The sequence below is a fragment of the Stegostoma tigrinum genome, chromosome 3 (assembly GCF_030684315.1).
Source record: "Stegostoma tigrinum isolate sSteTig4 chromosome 3, sSteTig4.hap1, whole genome shotgun sequence".
In the NCBI taxonomy this organism is placed as follows: domain Eukaryota; kingdom Metazoa; phylum Chordata; class Chondrichthyes; order Orectolobiformes; family Stegostomatidae; genus Stegostoma; species Stegostoma tigrinum.
This window is the reverse complement of record NC_081356.1, coordinates 137,229,497-137,247,387: the sequence shown is the minus strand read 5'-3', so window position 1 is coordinate 137,247,387 and position 17,891 is coordinate 137,229,497. Positions and strand designations below refer to the sequence as shown.

General features: G+C 45.7%; 1 protein-coding gene across 1 annotated transcript in view; it reads left to right on the top strand.

The window, feature by feature from the left end:
* The window catches only part of cplane1 (ciliogenesis and planar polarity effector 1), a 286,526-nt gene that overhangs the window by 101,973 nt on the left and 166,662 nt on the right, over positions 1–17,891 (top strand). Inside the window, exons 12-16 of the mRNA XM_059644976.1 lie at positions 7,399–7,607; positions 11,460–11,540; positions 11,804–11,953; positions 16,660–16,833; positions 17,077–17,305. Of these exons, the coding sequence (XP_059500959.1) occupies positions 7,399–7,607; positions 11,460–11,540; positions 11,804–11,953; positions 16,660–16,833; positions 17,077–17,305 (843 nt within the window). The remainder of the gene's footprint in view (positions 1–7,398; positions 7,608–11,459; positions 11,541–11,803; positions 11,954–16,659; positions 16,834–17,076; positions 17,306–17,891) is intronic.

Below are 17,891 nucleotides of genomic sequence, written 5' to 3'. Positions count from 1 at the left end.
ATCACTATAGACCACCCTCACACACAGGAACAGTGCACATTAATCACTATAGACCATCCTCACACACAGGAACAGTGCTCATTAATCACTATAGACCACCCTCACACACAGGAACAGTGCACATTAATCACTATAGACCACCCTCACACACAGGAACAGTGCACATTAATCACTATAGACTGCTCTCACACACAGGAACAGTGCACATTAATCACTATAGACCACCCTCACACACAGGAACAGTGCACATTAATCACTATAGTCCACCCTCACACACAGGAACAGTGCTCATTAATCACTATAGTCCACCCTCACACACAGGAACAGTGCTCATTAATCACTATAGACCACCCTCACACAGGATCAGTGCACATTAATCACTATAGTCCATCCTCACACACAGGAACAGTGCTCATTAATCACTATAGTCCACCCTCACACACAGGAACAGTGCTCATTAATCACTATAGACCACCCTCACACAGGATCAGTGCACATTAATCACTATAGACCACCCTCACACACAGGAACAGTGCACATTAATCACTATAGACCATCCTCACACACAGGAACAGTGCACATTAATCACTATAGTCCACCCTCACACACAGGAACAGTGCACATTAATCACTATAGACCACCCTCACACACAGGAACAATGCACATTAATCACTATAGTCCATCCTCACACACAGGAACAGTGCTCATTAATCACTATAGACCACCCTCACACACAGGAACAGTGCATATTAATCACTATAGACCATCCTCACACACAGGAACAATGCTCATTAATCACTATAGTCCATCCTCACACACAGGAACAGTGCACATTAATCACTATAGTCCATCCTCACACACAGGAACAGTGCACATTAGTCACTATAGACCATCCTCACACACAGGAACAATGCACATTAATCACTATAGTCCACCCTCACTCACAGGAACAGTGCACATTAATCACTATAGTCCATCCTCACACACAGGAACAGTGCACATTAATCACTATAGACCACCCTCACACACAGGAACAGTGCACATTAATCACTATAGACCATCCTCACACACAGGAACAGTGCACATTAATCACTATAGTCCACCCTCACACACAGGAACAGTGCACATTAATCACTATAGACCATCCTCACACACAGGAACAGTGCACATTAATCACTATAGTCCATCCTCACACACAGGAACAGTGCTCATTAATCACTATAGACCACCCTCACACACAGGAACAGTGCACATTAATCACTATAGACCATCCTCACACACAGGAACAATGCTCATTAATCACTATAGTCCATCCTCACACACAGGAACAGTGCACATTAATCACTATAGTCCATCCTCACACACAGGAACAGTGCACATTAGTCACTATAGACCATCCTCACACACAGGAACAATGCACATTAATCACTATAGTCCACCCTCACTCACAGGAACAGTGCACATTAATCACTATAGTCCATCCTCACACACAGGAACAGTGCACATTAATCACTATAGTCCATCCTCACACACAGGAACAGTGCACATTAATCACTATAGTCCACCCTCACTCACAGGAACAGTGCACATTAATCACTATAGTCCATCCTCACACACAGGAACAGTGCACATTAATCACTATAGTCCATCCTCACACACAGGAACAGTGCACATTAATCACTATAGTCCATCCTCACACAGGAACAGTGCACATTAATCACTATAGACCATCCTCACACACAGGAACAATGCACATTAATCACTATAGACCACCCTCACACAGGAACAGTGCACATTAATCACTATAGACCATCCTCACACACAGGAACAGTGCACATTAGTCACTATAGACCACCCTCACACACAGGAACAGTGCTCATTAGTCACTATAGTCCATCCTCACACACAGGAACAGTGCACATTAATCACTATAGTCCATCCTCACACTCAGGAACAATGCTCATTAATCACTATAGTCCATCCTCACACAGGAACAATGCTCATTAATCACTATAGTCCATCCTCACACACAGGAACAGTGCACATTAATCACTATAGTCCATCCTCACACACAGGAACAATGCACATTAATCACTATAGACCACCCTCACACACAGGAACAATGCACATTAATCACTATAGTCCACCCTCACACACAGGAACAGTGCACATTAATCACTATAGTCCACCCTCACACACAGGAACAGTGCACATTAATCACTATAGTCCACCCTCACACACAGGAACAGTGCACATTAATCACTATAGACCACCCTCACACACAGGAACAGTGCACATTAATCACTATAGACCACCCTCACACACAGGAACAATGCACATTAATCACTATAGTCCATCCTCACACACAGGAACAGTGCACATTAATCACTATAGTCCACCCTCACACACAGGAACAGTGCACATTAATCACTATAGACCACCCTCACACACAGGAACAATGCACATTAATCACTATAGTCCATCCTCACACACAGGAACAGTGCACATTAATCACTATAGACCACCCTCACACACAGGAACAATGCACATTAATCACTATAGTCCATCCTCACACACAGGAACAGTGCACATTAATCACTATAGTCCACCCTCACACACAGGAACAGTGCACATTAATCACTATAGTCCATCCTCACACACAGGAACAGTGCACATTAATCACTATAGTCCATCCTCACACACAGGAACAATGCACATTAATCACTATAGTCCATCCTCACACACAGGAACAATGCACATTAATCACTATAGTCCATCCTCACACACAGGAACAATGCACATTAATCACTATAGTCCACCCTCACACACAGGAACAGTGCACATTAATCACTATAGACCATCCTCACACACAGGAACAGTGCTCATTAATCACTATAGTCCACCCTCACACACAGGAACAGTGCTCATTAATCACTATAGACCACCCTCACACACAGGAACAGTGCTCATTAGTCACTACAGACTGCCCTCACACACAGGAACAATGCACATTAATCACTATAGTCCACCCTCACACACAGGAACAGTGCACATTAATCACTATAGACCATCCTCACACACAGGAACAGTGCACATTAATCACTATAGACCACCCTCACACACAGGAACAGTGCACATTAATCACTATAGTCCATCCTCACACACAGGAACAATGCACATTAATCACTATAGACTGCCCTCACACACAGGAACAATGCACATTAATCACTATAGACCACCCTCACACACAGGAACAGTGCACATTAATCACTATAGTCCACCCTCACACACAGGAACAATGCACATTAATCACTATAGTCCACCCTCACACACAGGAACAATGCTCATTAATCACTATAGACCACCCTCACACACAGGAACAATGCACATTAATCACTATAGTCCACCCTCACACACAGGAACAATGCTCATTAATCACTTTAGACCACTCTCACACACAGGAACAATGCACATTAATCACTATAGACTGCCCTCACACACAGGAACAATGCATATTAATCACTATAGTCCATCCTCACACACAGGAACAATGCACATTAATCACTATAGACCACCCTCACACACAGGAACAATGCTCATTAATCACTATAGTCCACCCTCACACACAGGAACAGTGGTCATTAATCACTATAGTCCATCCTCACACACAGGAACAGTGCACATTAATCACTATAGTCCACCCTCACACACAGGAACAATGCACATTAATCACTATAGTCCATCCTCACACACAGGAACAGTGCACATTAATCACTATAGTCCATCCTCACACACAGGAACAATGCTCATTAATCACTATAGTCCATCCTCACACACAGGAACAATGCACATTAATCACTATAGTCCATCCTCACACACAGGAACAGTGCTCATTAATCACTATAGACCATCCTCACACGCAGGAACAGTGCACATTAGTCACTATAGTCCATCCTCACTCACAGGAACAGTGCACATTAATCACTATAGACCACCCTCACACAGGAACAGTGCACATTAATCACTATAGACCATCCTCACACACAGGAACAGTGCACATTAATCACTATAGTCCATCCTCACACACAGGAACAGTGCTCATTAATCACTATAGTCCATCCTCACACACAGGAACAGTGCACATTAATCACTATAGTCCACCCTCACACACAGGAACAATGCACATTAATCACTATAGTCCACCCTCACACACAGGAACAATGCTCATTAATCACTATAGTCCATCCTCACACACAGGAACAATGCTCATTAATCACTATAGTCCATCCTCACACACAGGAACAATGCACATTAATCACTATAGACCATCCTCACACACAGGAACAGTGCACATTAATCACTATAGACTACCCTCACACACAGGAACAGTGCACATTAATCACTATAGTCCACCCTCACACACAGGAACAGTGCACATTAATCACTATAGACCACCCTCACACAGGAACAGTGCTCATTAATCACTATAGACCACCCTCACACACAGGAACAGTGCTCATTAATCACTATAGTCCATCCTCACACACAGGAACAGTGCACATTAATCACTATAGTCCATCCTCACACAGGAACAGTGCTCATTAATCACTATAGACCACCCTCACACACAGGAACAGTGCTCATTAATCACTATAGTCCACCCTCACGCAGGAACAGTGCACATTAATCACTATAGACCATCCTCACACACAGGAACAGTGCACATTAATCACTATAGTCCATCCTCACACACAGGAACAGTGCACATTAATCACTATAGACCATCCTCACACACAGGAACAGTGCACATTAATCACTATAGTCCATCCTCACACACAGGAACAGTGCACATTAATCACTATAGACTGCCCTCACACACAGGAACAGTGCACATTAATCACTATAGTCCACCCTCACACACAGGAACAATGCTCATTAATCACTATAGTCCATCCTCACACACAGGAACAATGCACATTAATCACTATAGTCCATCCTCACACACAGGAACAATGCACATTAATCACTATAGTCCATCCTCACACACAGGAACAGTGCACATTAATCACTATAGACCACCCTCACACACAGGAACAATGCACATTAATCACTATAGTCCACCCTGACACACAGGAACAATGCACATTAATCACTATAGACCACCCTCACACACAGGAACAGTGCACATTAATCACTATAGTCCATCCTCACACACAGGAACAGTGCACATTAATCACTGTAGTCCATCCTCTCACACAGGAACAGTGCACATTAATCACTATAGACCATCCTCACACACAGGAACAGTGCACATTAATCACTATAGTCCATCCTCACACACAGGAACAGTGCACATTAATCACTATAGACCATCCTCACACACAGGAACAGTGCACATTAATCACTATAGTCCATCCTCACACACAGGAACAGTGCACATTAATCACTATAGTCCACCCTCACACACAGGAACAATGCACATTAATCACTATAGTCCATCCTCACACACAGGAACAGTGCACATTAATCACTATAGACCATCCTCACACACAGGAACAGTGCACATTAATCACTATAGTCCATCCTCACACACAGGAACAATGCACATTAATCACTATAGTCCATCCTCACACACAGGAACAGTGCACATTAATCACTATAGACCACCCTCACACACAGGAACAGTGCACATTAATCACTATAGTCCATCCTCACACACAGGAACAATGCACATTAATCACTATAGTCCATCCTCACACACAGGAACAGTGCACATTAGTCACTATAGACCGCCCTCACACAGGAACAGTGCTCATTAGTCACTATAGACCACCCTCACACACAGGAACAGTGCACATTAATCACTATAGTCCATCCTCACACACGAGCCATGATCAATATTTAGGAAAGCTGATCATCAGAGAAGAATGGTGTTCACTTATCAATAAAAACCATCATCACACAGGAACAGGATTTATTCATCAATATGGACAATCATCAACAGGATCTGTATTCATCATTAATGCCAACGGATATCACACAGGGACAGTGTTCAGTTACCAAATGGCCTGTCACACGAGCAGTATTCATTGATCAGTGCATTGCATATTATCGGGTACAATTTGTAATTTATCTGTTAGAGAGTGGAACTGTGGAATGCATTGCTGGAGAAGGTAGTGGACTTGGCCTCATTAGGGGCATTTAAGCTACTATTAGATAGGCATATGAATGATATTTTAAGGTAGGGGTGGAAGTTAGAAAGACCTTAGGATTAGGGTAAAAGTTCAGTACAACATGGTGGGCCGAAGGGCCTGTACTGTGCTGTACTGTTCTATGTTCCATGAGAGATCAGAAGTTTAAAAAAAATGTTCATTTGTGGGATATGGGTATCACTAGCTAGCTAGCGTTTGTTCTCCAGTCTTGGGATGAAACTGGTTGAATATTTCGATGAGGAACAGTTTTTACAAGAGGAATTCATGCAATGACAAATTAAAAGGGTGAATAGTTTTTTTGAGACTGTTTGGTGGGCCTGTGAAATTGATTTAAAGATGGTCAGGGTAAGATCTGGGCAGGGTTGATGGGAAAAGCAGTAGAATTTTTCAGGTAGTGACCGGAAGGCAAAGTACTGGGCTAATGGTAAGATTCTTAGTAGTGTAGATGAGCAGAGAGATCTCGGTGTCCATGTACACAGATCCTTGAAAGTTGCCACCCAGGTTGACAGGGCTGTTAAGAAGGCATACAGTGGTTTAGCTTTTATTAATAGAAGGATCGAGTTCCGGAACCAAGAGGTTATGGTGAAGCTGTACAAAACTCTGGTGCGGCCGCACTTGGAGTATTGTGTACAGTTCTGGTCACTGCATTATAAGAAGGATGTGGATGCTTTGGAAAGGGTGCAGAGGAGATTTACTAGGATATTGCCTGGCATGGAGGGAAGGTCTTACGAGGAAAGGCTGAGGGACTTGAGGCTGTTTTCATTAGAGAGAAGAAGGTTGAGAGGTGACTTAATTGAAACATATAAAATAATCAGAGGGTTAGATAGGGTAGATAGGGAGAGCCTTTTTCCTAGGATGGTGACTGCGAGTACGAGGGGGCATAGCTTTAAGTTGAGGGGTGTAAGATATAGGACAGATGTCAGAGGTAGTTTCTTTACTCAGAGAGTAGTAAGGGAATGGAATGCTTTGCCTGCAACGGTAGTAGATTCGCCAACTTTAGGTACATTTATGTCGTCATTGGATAGGCATATGAACATGTAGATTAGGATGGACGTGAGATCGGTATGACAGGTTGGCACAATATCGAGGGCCGAAGGGCCTGTACTGTGCTGTAATGTTCTATGTATGTTCTATGAACTGGTTGATGTTGCCTTCTTATAACTTGACGTTTATCTGATTAATGCAGACTGGCCATCGCATGGCGCCTGTTGTACCAGCACGCATTGCAGCACCACTTCCAAATACAGAAACCCCAGCAACAACTGAAAAGGGAAAACAGAAAGCGCCTTCAAATGGAGGAGGCTGTCATAACTGCACTCCTGTCCCAGATTCAGGCAACATTTCAGACCATGGGAGAGAGACTAGGACAAAATCGGCAGCTTATGTCTCTTGCAGGTAGGGATATTAAACAGGCAGCATTGACAAAATAATACGATTGCATAGAAGGAGCTTAACCCTGTGCTGTACCTGTCCTGGGTGTGTTTGATGGGGTCAGTACCGAAGGAGCTTTACTTTCAGCTTAAAGAGTAGCAGTAACTTTACTCTGCATCTAACCCTGCGCTGTGTCTGTCTGTCCTGGGGGAGTGTTTGTTGGGGAGAATGTCGAGGGAACTTTAATTTCAGATTAAAAGAGTCGAGATGCTTTACTTTCTGTTTAGAAAAGTAATAGGAGCTTTACTCTGTTTCTAACCCTGCGTGGTCCCCGTTCGGGAGGTGTTTGATGGGGAGAGTGTAAAGGAGGCTTTACTCTGTATCTGACCCCATTATTAAATGGGGATAGTGCAGAGTTGGTTTTACTTTTAGACTTACAGTGTGCTGTATCTATTCTGGGAGTGTGTGATGGGTAAAGCGTTGAGGAGCCTTTACTTTCAATTTGCTTTTAGTTTAAAAGTGTCAAAGCAGATTCCCTCTGTATGTAATGCCATGCAGCTATTGTCCTGGGATTGTTTGACAGGGACAGTATTGAGAGACATTTACTTTCATTTTAAAGGAGTAGAGGGAGATTTATTTTCAGTTTGAAAGAGTAGAGAATGCTTTACTCTGTATCCAACACTGCGCTGTCCATATCCTGGAAGTATTTGATGGGTGTAGAGGAAGCTTTGCTGTGTATCTAATGCTGCATTGCCGATATCCTGTTAGTATTTGATGGGATCAGTGCAGAGGAAGCTCTACTCTTTATCTAACTCTGTGCTGTCCTCATCCTGGGAGTATTTGGAATACTGAGTACAGTTCTGGTCGCCACAGTACCAAAAGGATTTGGATGCTTTGGAGAGGGTGCAGAGGAGGTCCACCAGGATGTTGCCTGGTATGGAGGGTGCTAGCTATGAGGAGAGGTTGAGTAGATTAGGATTATTTACATTAGAAAGACAGAGTTTGAAGGAGGACCTGACTGACCTGTACAAAATCATGAGAGGTAAAGACAGGGTGGATAGCAAGAAAATAAAGTGTGAAGCTGGATGAACACAGCGGGCCACCCTTCGTCACCTCTCTGATGAAGGGTCCAGGCCCGAAACGTCAGCTGTTGTGCTCCTGAGACGCTGCTTGGCCTGCTGTGTTCATCCAGCTTCATACTTTATTATCTTGGATTCTGCAGCGTCTGCAGTTCCTATTATCTCGTGGATAGCAAGAAGCTTTTTCCCCAGAGTGGGGGACTCGATTACTAGGAGTCACGATTTCAAAGTGACAGGGCAAAAGTTTAAGAGAGATATTCATGGAAAGTTCTTTATGCAGAGGGTGGTGGGTGCCTGGAACATGATACCAGCGGGGGTGGTAGAGGTGGGCATGATAGCATCACTTAAGATGTATCTAGACAAAGACATGAATGGCCAGGGAGCAGAGGGATACAGATCCTTGGAAAAGAACGCCCTTGACTATGTCTCCCGCATTTCCCGCAACTCATCCCCCTCACCCCGTCCCCCAATAAAAACCACAACAGAATACCCCTCAACCTCATGTACCACCCCACCAACCTCCGGATCCAATGCATCATCCTCCGACACTGTCGGATTCTCCAGCATCTGCAGGTCCTACTATCTCTGGAAAATAAGTGACAGGTTTAAGTAAGGATCTGGATCAGCGCAGGCTTGGAAGGCCGAAGGGCCTGTTCCTGTGCTGTAATTTTCTTTGAACTTTGTTCTTATTTGATAGGAGCAGTGTTAAGTAGCTTTACTTACGATTTAAAAGAGTAGATGTAGGTTTACTTTATAATTAAAAGCGTAGTGGTAGCATTACTCTGTATCTGTTGCTTTCCATGTTCTCCAAGCATAAGATGAGGGTTGTGATTGTAATAAGATCAGCCAGGTAAACCTCATAGAATATGAGTTCCCTGATTGGTGCTGTTAATCTGGTCCAATCAGGGAACCCTGGCTGACAGATATAAACAGGAGTGTCAGATATGTTGTCAGCCTGATAGATGACTCTAGTCAAGGACTGTTCACGTGTAAATAAACGGGTGACTTGCTGACAACATACCAACCTTAATGGAGTTATTTCAATGGGGGCAATGTAGAGAAGGCTTTACTCTCTGTGTAACCCTATGCTCTGTTCTGGGAGTATTGGACAGGGATAGTGTCAAGGAAGCTTTATTTTCCACTTACTTTTTGTTTGAAAGAGTAGAGTGAGCTTTACTTGTATGTAATCTTATGCTGCACCTCCCCTGGCAGTGTCACATAGAGACGGTGCCAAGGGATCTTACATTCAGTTTAAAAGAGTCTAGAGAGCTTAGCTTCCAGATTAAAAGAGCAGAAGGAACATTACTTGCTATCTAATACAATGCTGGGATTGCTTAATAGGACACAGCAGATTCATACTTTGGTTACAGCACAAGAGCCCTGTTTTTGCTGGCTCTGCGAAAGCAAATTACCTAATGTCAGTGATAACACAGTATGGACCTGGAAGTACGCAGCAGGCCTGGCAGCATCAGAGGTGCTGGAAAATTCATGTTTTGGATCAGGATCCTTCTTCAGAAATGGTGGGGTGGGTGTGGGGGTGTGGGGTAGCAGGGAGCTGGGAAATAAATAGGGAGAGAAGGGATGGGGCTGGGGAAGGTAAGTGGAATAGTGATAGGTGAGTGCAGGTATGGGGTGGTAGGGATTGGTCAGTGGGATGGTAGGGATGGATAGGTGGGAGTGAAGATGGACGGGTTGTGTCAGATCAAGGAGGTGGGGATGAGAAGGAGGATTGGACATGGGATGAGGCTAGTGGTGGAGTTCATGCTATGTCAGTACCTGCTCCTGCTTTTTCCCTGTGAGACTTCAGCTTTTCCTTCAGGTACTTTATAATTCTGTCTTTTTGCCTCCTCCACACTTTCAGACAGTGCATTCTAGACCCTGACCGCTCGAGTGAACCTACCTCAGACAGTATATTCCAGACCCTAATCATTTGAGTGAACCTGCCTCCCCCATACTCTCAGACAATACATTCCAGACCCTAACCACTTGAGTGAACCTGCCTTCATTACCCTTTGAAGTAAAGGCCAACATTGCATTTGCCTTTCCTATTACATACTGAACTTGTACACTCTGCAGGAGGACCCTAAATCACTCTGTGCTGTAGTTTTGTACAGTCTTTCTATTCTTCTTGTCAAAGCCCATAACTTCACATTTCCTCATATTATATTCCATCTGACATGTTTTTGCCCACACACTTTGCAGACCGCACCATCTTCACCAGTACCTTACCAATTATTTTGTCTCACCCACAGACTTGACTATAGTATGGTTAAGGTCTGAAATGTGCTATCTGAGAGTCATTAATATATATTATAAATAGTTGTGGCCCCTGTACTAATCCCTGTGGCACACCACTAGTTCACAAGTTGTTATCCTGAAAATGCCTCCCTTCTCCCAACACTTTGTTTTACTGTTAATCAATTCTCTGTACATGCTAATAGACTACCTTCAGTGCCATGGGCTCCTATCTTATTGCGTACCTTAACGTGTAGCACTTTAAAATGTTTTCTGAAAACTCTGAATATATTACATCTGCTGGCTCTATTATCTACCCTGCTTATTACCTCCTCAAAGAATTCAACTACATTAATTGGGCATGATCTGGGGATGAGATTATGACCTGAAAAGGAAGAGTGTACAAGGCTACAGCGAGAAGATGGGCAGATGTTGGGAAGAATGTAACTCTAGATGGTGTACCTTAACTACCCTTTCAAACTTCAGCACACACCATTCAGCTGAAGGTGATCATTGGGGATAAAGGTGGTTATTTCACTGCTCTATTGTGCTTTGTTTGGAGGTGAGCGCAACTTTCTTCTGGGTTCGTACCAGGAGGCAATACAAATCTGGAGGACTGCACTTCAAGAGGAAATGGGCAGAGGTAAGTGGACCCACCTGAAACTGTAGTTACAGCAGCAGCTCTCCTGTTCTGGAGCTACAGACATTTCATTCATTCATTGTTTCTCTGGATGAAACTCACTTTCCTTTCAAGACCCCAGAACCCCAACATACTCTACCTTTCTCTCTATTGCTGTGTCGTCCTCAGCTCTGGTCTTTGACTTTGTGTCACATCCCTTGGTATTGTGTTGCTGCCAGGTGCATTTGGCTTAACACTGTGCACTCATCCTGTTTCATTGAATACAGATGGGAGGAGAGTGAGCTACTTGCAGACTCGTTACAGCCTGGCCATTCTTTACACCCACCTCTATCTTTACAATCTCAGAGCTGCTCAACACTTTTGCGAACACCTTGTGAGACGGGTGGTAAACCAAGATCAGTCAGAGATCTCTGAAGGTATGTCATAATGTTACAGTGTGATGTATGGCCCAGTGCGTAATATCAGTGTGTTACAGTGCGGGTCAGTGTGTTACAGTGCGGGTCAGTGTGTTACAGTGTGCTGTATGGCCCTGTGCGTAATATCAGTGTGTTACAGTGCGGGTCAGTGTGTTACAGTGTGCTGTATGGCCCTGTGCGTAATATCAGTGTGCTACAGTGCGGGTCAGTGTGTTACAGTGTGATGTATGGCCCTGTGCGTAATATCAGTGTGTTACAGTGTGGGTCAGTGTGTTACAGTGTGCTGTATGGCCCTGTGTGTAATATCAGTGTGTTACAGTGCGGGTCAGTGTGTTACAGTGTGCTGTATCGCCCTGTGCGTAATATCAGTGTGTTACAGTGCGGGTCAGTGTGTTACAGTGCTGGCCAGTGTGCGTGTTGTCAGTGTGTTACAGTGCGGGTCAGTGTGCATGCTGTCAGTGTGTTACAGTGCGGGTCAGTGTGCATGCTGTCAGTGTGCTACAGTGCGGGTCAGTGTGCATGCTGTCAGTGTGTTACAGTGCGGGTCAGTGTGCGTGCTGTCAGTGTGTGTGCTGTCACTGTGTTACAGTGCAGGTCAATGTGCATGCTGTCAGTGTGTTACAGTGCGGGTCACTGTATGCTCTGTCAGTGTGTTACAGTGCGGGTCAGTGTGTGTGCTGTCAGTGTGTTACAGTGCGGGTCACTGTATGCTCTGTCAGTGTGTTACAGTGCGGGTCAGTGTGTGTGCTGTCAGTGTACGTGATATCAGTGTGTTACAGTGCTGGTCAGTGTGTTCTCTGTCAGTGTGTTACAGTGTGGGTCAGTGTGCGGTATCGGTGTGTTACAGCGTGAGTCAGTGTGCGGTATCGGTGTGTTACAGTGTGAGTCAGTGTGCGGTATCAGTGTGTTACAGTGTGGGCCAGTGTGCGGTATCAGTGTGTTACAGTGCTGGTCAGTGTGTTACAGTGTGGTGTCAGTGTGCAGTATCAGTGTGTTACAGTGCGGGTCAGTGTGTGCTCTGTCAGTGTGTTACAGTGCGGGTCAGTGTGTGTGCTGTCAGTGTGTTACAGTGTGGGTCAGTGTACGTGATATCAGTGTGTTACAGTGCTGGTCAGTGTGTTCTCTGTCAGTGTGTTACAGTGTGGGTCAGTGTGCGGTATTGGTGTGTTACAGTGTGAGTCAGTGTGCGGTATTGGTGTGTTACAGTGTGGGTCAGTGTGCGGTATCAGTGTGTTACAGTGTGGGCCAGTGTGCGGTATCAGTGTGTTACAGTGTGGGCCAGTGTGCGGTATCAGTGTGTTACAGTGTTGGTCAGTGTGCGGTATCAGTGTGTTACAGTGTTGGTCAGTGTGCGGTGTCAGTGTGTTACAGTGTGGTGTCAGTGTGCAGTATCAGTGCGGGTCAGTGTGTGCTCTGTCAGTGTGTTACAGTGCGGGTCAGTGTGCGTGCTGTCAGTGTGTTACAGTGTGGGTCATTGTACGTCATAGCAGTGTGTTACAGTGCGGTTCAGTGTATGTGATATCGGTGTGTTACAGTGCGGGTCAGTGTGCATGCTGTCAGTGTGTTACAGTGTGGGTCATTGTACGTCATAGCAGTGTGTTACAGTGCTGGTCAGAATGTGTAATATCGGTGTGTTACAGTGCGGGTCAGTGTGCGGTATCGGTGTGTTACAGTGTGGGTCAGTGTGTTACAGTGCGGGTCAGTGTGCGGTATCAGTGTGTTACAGTGTGGGTCAATGTGCGGTGTCAGTGTGTTACAGTGTGGGTCAGTGTGCGGTGTCAGTGTGCAGTATCAGTCTGTTACAGTGCGGGTCAGTGTGCGTGCTGTCAGTGTGGTACAGTGCGGGTCATTGTACGTGATAGCAGTGTGTTACAGTGCGGTTCAGTGTATGTGATATCGGTGTGTTACAGTGCTGTTCAGAATGTGTAATATCGGTGTGTTACAGTGCGGGTCAGTGTGCGTTATCAGTGTGTTACAGCGCGGGTCAATGTGTGGTATCAGTGTGTTACAGTGCGGGTCAGTGTGCATGCTGTCAGTGTGTTACAGTGCTGGTCAGTGTGCATGCTGTCAGTGTGTTACAGTGCTGGTCAGTGTGCGGTATCAGTGTGTTACAGTGTGGGTCAGTGTGTGGTATCAGTGTGGTACAGTACTGGTCAGTATGTGTGATATCAGTGTGTTACAGTGCGGGTCAGTGTGCGTGCTGTCAGTGTGTTACAGTGCGGGTCAGTGTGCGGTATCAGTGTGGTACAGTGCTGGTCAGTATGTGTGATATCAGTGTGTTACAGTGCCAGTCAGTGTGTTACAGTGCCAGTCAGTGTGTTACAGTGCCGGTCAGTGTGTGCGGTATCAGTGTGTTACAATGTGGGTCAGTGTGCAGTATCAGTGTGTTACAGTGTGGTGTCAGTGTGCAGTATCAGTGTGTACAGTGCGGGTCAGTGTGTTACAGTGCGGGTCAGTGTGCGTGCTGTCAGTGTGTTACAGTGTGGGTCATTGTACGTGATAGCAGTGTGTTACAGTGCGGTTCAGTGTATGTGATATCGGTGTGTTACAGTGCTGTTCAGAATGTGTAATATCAGTGTGTTACAGTGCGGGTCAGTGTGCATGCTGTCAGTGTGTTACAGTGCGGGTCAGTGTGCGGTATCAGTGTGTTACAGTGCTGGTCAGTGTGCGGTATCAGTGTGTTACAGTGTGGGTCAGTGTGTTACAGTGTGGGTCAGTGTGTGGTATCAGTGTGGTACAGTACCGGTCAGTATGTGTGATATCAGTGTGGGTCAGTGTGTTACAGTGCCGGTCAGTGTGTGCGGTATCAGTGTGTTACAGTGTGGGTCAGTGTGCGGTATCAGTGTGTTACAGTGTGGTGTCAGTGTGCAGTATCAGTGTGTTACAGTGCGGGTCAGTGTGTGCTCTGTCAGTGTGTTACAGTGCGGGTCAGTGTGCGTGCTGTCAGTGTGTTACAGTGTGGGTCATTGTACGTGATAGCAGTGTGTTACAGTGCGGTTCAGTGTATGTGATATCGGTGTGTTACAGTGCTGTTCAGAATGTGTAATATCGGTGTGTTACAGTGCGGGTCAGTGTGCGGTATCAGTGTGTTACAGCGTGGGTCAGTGTGCGGTATCAGTGTGTTACAGTGCTGGTCAGTGTGTGGTATCAGTGTGTTACAGTGCGGGTCAATGTGTGGTATCAGTGTGTTACAGTGTGAATCAGTGTGCATGCTGTCAGTGTGTTACAGTGTGGGTCATTGTACGTGATAGCAGTGTGTTACAGTGCGGTTCAGTGTATGTGATATCGGTGTGTTACAGTGCTGTTCAGAATGTGTAATATCGGTGTGTTACAGTGCGGGTCAGTGTGCGTGCTGTCAGTGTGTTACAGTGTGGGTCATTGTACGTGATAGCAGTGTGTTACAGTGCGGTTCAGTGTATGTGATATCGGTGTGTTACAGTGCTGTTCAGAATGTGTAATATCGGTGTGTTACAGTGCGGGTCAGTGTGCGGTATCAGTGTGTTACAGCGTGGGTCAGTGTGCGGTATCAGTGTGTTACAGTGCTGGTCAGTGTGCGGTATCAGTGTGTTACAGTGCGGGTCAATGTGTGGTATCAGTGTGTTACAGTGTGGGTCAGTGTGCATGCTGTCAGTGTGTTACAGTGCGGGTCAGTGTGCATGCTGTCAGTGTGTTACAGTGCGGGTCAGTGTGCATGCTGTCAGTGTGCTACAGTGCGGGTCAGTGTGCATGCTGTCAGTGTGCTACAGTGCTGGTCAGTGTGTTACAGTGATGGTCAGTGTGCGGTATCAGTGTGTTACAGTGTGGGTCAGAGTGCGTGCTGTCAGTCTGTTACAGTGTGGGTCAGTGTGCGGTATCAGTGTGTTACAGTGTGGGTCAGTGTGTGGTATCAGTGTGGTACAGTGCTGGTCAGTATGTGTGATATCAGTGTGTTACAGTGCGGGTCAGTGTGCGTGCTGTCAGTGTGTTACAGCACGGTTCAGTGTGTTACAGTGCAGTTCAGTGTGCGTGCTGTCACTGTGTTACAGTGCGGGTCAGTGTGCGTGCTGTTCGAGTGTTACACTGTGGGCCAGAGTGTGTGATATCAGCGTGTGACAGCGCGTGTCATAGTGTGTGTAATATCAGTGCATTAGAGTGCGGGTCAATGTGTATGATATTGCATTACAGTGTGTTACAGTGCGCGTCATTATGTGCATTGTCAGTGTGTTACAGTGCGCGTCATTATGTGCATTGTCAGTGTGTTACAGTGTGGGTCAGTGTGCGGTATCAGTGTGTTACAGTGCGGGTCAGTGTGTTACAGTGCGGGTCAGTGTGCGGTATCAGTGTTACAGTGATGGTCACTGTGCGTGATGTCAGTGTGTTACAGTGCAAGTCGGTGTGCGTGATATCAGTCTGTGACAGCGCTGGTAAGTATGTGTGATATCAGTGTGTTACAGTGATGGTCAGTGTGCATGATGTCAGTGTGGACCAGGGTGTGTGATGTCGGTGTTTTGCAGTTTGGGTCAGTGTGTGCAATGTCACTGTGTTACAGTGTGGACAAAAGTGTGTGATATCAGCATGTTACAGAGCGGATCAGTTTGTGCACTGTCAACCGTTACAGTGCATGCTGTGGATGTCACAGTGTTGCAGTGAGGGTGTACGTTAATTTCATGTGTGGGGTTTTGTTCTCCCTTTCTCTCTGTTGCTGAATTTGGTGTCTTTCTGTACAGGGACGTTTGGGCTGGCACCGAATGGCTTAATGGTGCTTGATGTTGGGCTGGATGCTGCTCTGGCTGTGATTCAATCCCTTGCCCGATTCATGGCTCTGTACTTCAGTAACCAGCCTGTGTTTGTGCTGCCACCTCACCATGTTGACACCCTGCCACCTCTTCACTACAAAACAGGTGCGAGTGTTTTCTGACATTCCTCAGCAAGATGGCCAAATTGTGCTCAACTGGCAGTCAGTGTATTTGCAAGGGCAGGCTCTACTTTCAGTATTTGTGCTCCTCATAAGCTTGTGCCAAGAGTGATAAGTGGCACCTGAGGAAAGTAGTGTCTGGACAGGGGTCTGTTACAGTGCTGCCTGTGTGGTGGTACACTCAACCTGGGTCTGTTCTGTAACTCTTTCCGATTGTGTTTTTCACCAGGTTGCCTTCCCCGGGTGGTCTTTCTTCAGCGGTGCCGTGTCTCACTGGCTGTACGAGAACAGTACCTGTCCTCCACCTGGAGCGTGAAGTACACAGTTGAACTGATGCTACTCAGCAGGCTCTTTCCAGAAGCTGTCTGGTTTGCCTTGAGCCTTGGGGACTGGAAGAGTTCTGTGGTTCTGGGTCAAGCTTTCAGTCTGCACTGCCAAAACCTCCCTGACCCGAGCAGGTACAAGACCAGTCTAATGTTCCCTCTGACGTCTGGGCCTCATACATGTAAAAACCCACCCTGCGCAATCTCTCAACAGCTCTAAAAAGCTGATCTAGCTTCTCTTACATTATTTGAGAAGTGGTCAGCGAATTGAAGACAAAGGCAGGGACTGAGCACTTACCCACTGCATTACTTGCGACAGTGTTTTGAAATAATAGAGTATTTTATTAGATAAAAACTGAAAGAACTGCAGATGCTTTAAATCAGAAGCAAAAAGAGAAATTGCTAGTAAAGCTCAGCAGGTCTGGCAGCATTTGTGCAGAGAAATCAAGGTTGCTGTTTTGGGTCAAGTGACCCTTCTTCTGAACTGATGTGGCTAGGAAAATGTTGGTTTTCACACAGAAGATAGGGTGGGGGCTAGTGGGTGAGGAGTAAATGATAGGTGGGGATCCATCCCAGAGAGAAAGAGGAACAGTTGGACAGACAAAAGAGTACATAACGATCTGAGATAACAAGGTGTAGAGCTGGATGAACACAGCAGGCCAAGCAGCATCAGAGGAGCAGGAAAGCTCACATTTCAGGCCTAGAGGGTCCAGGCCTGAAA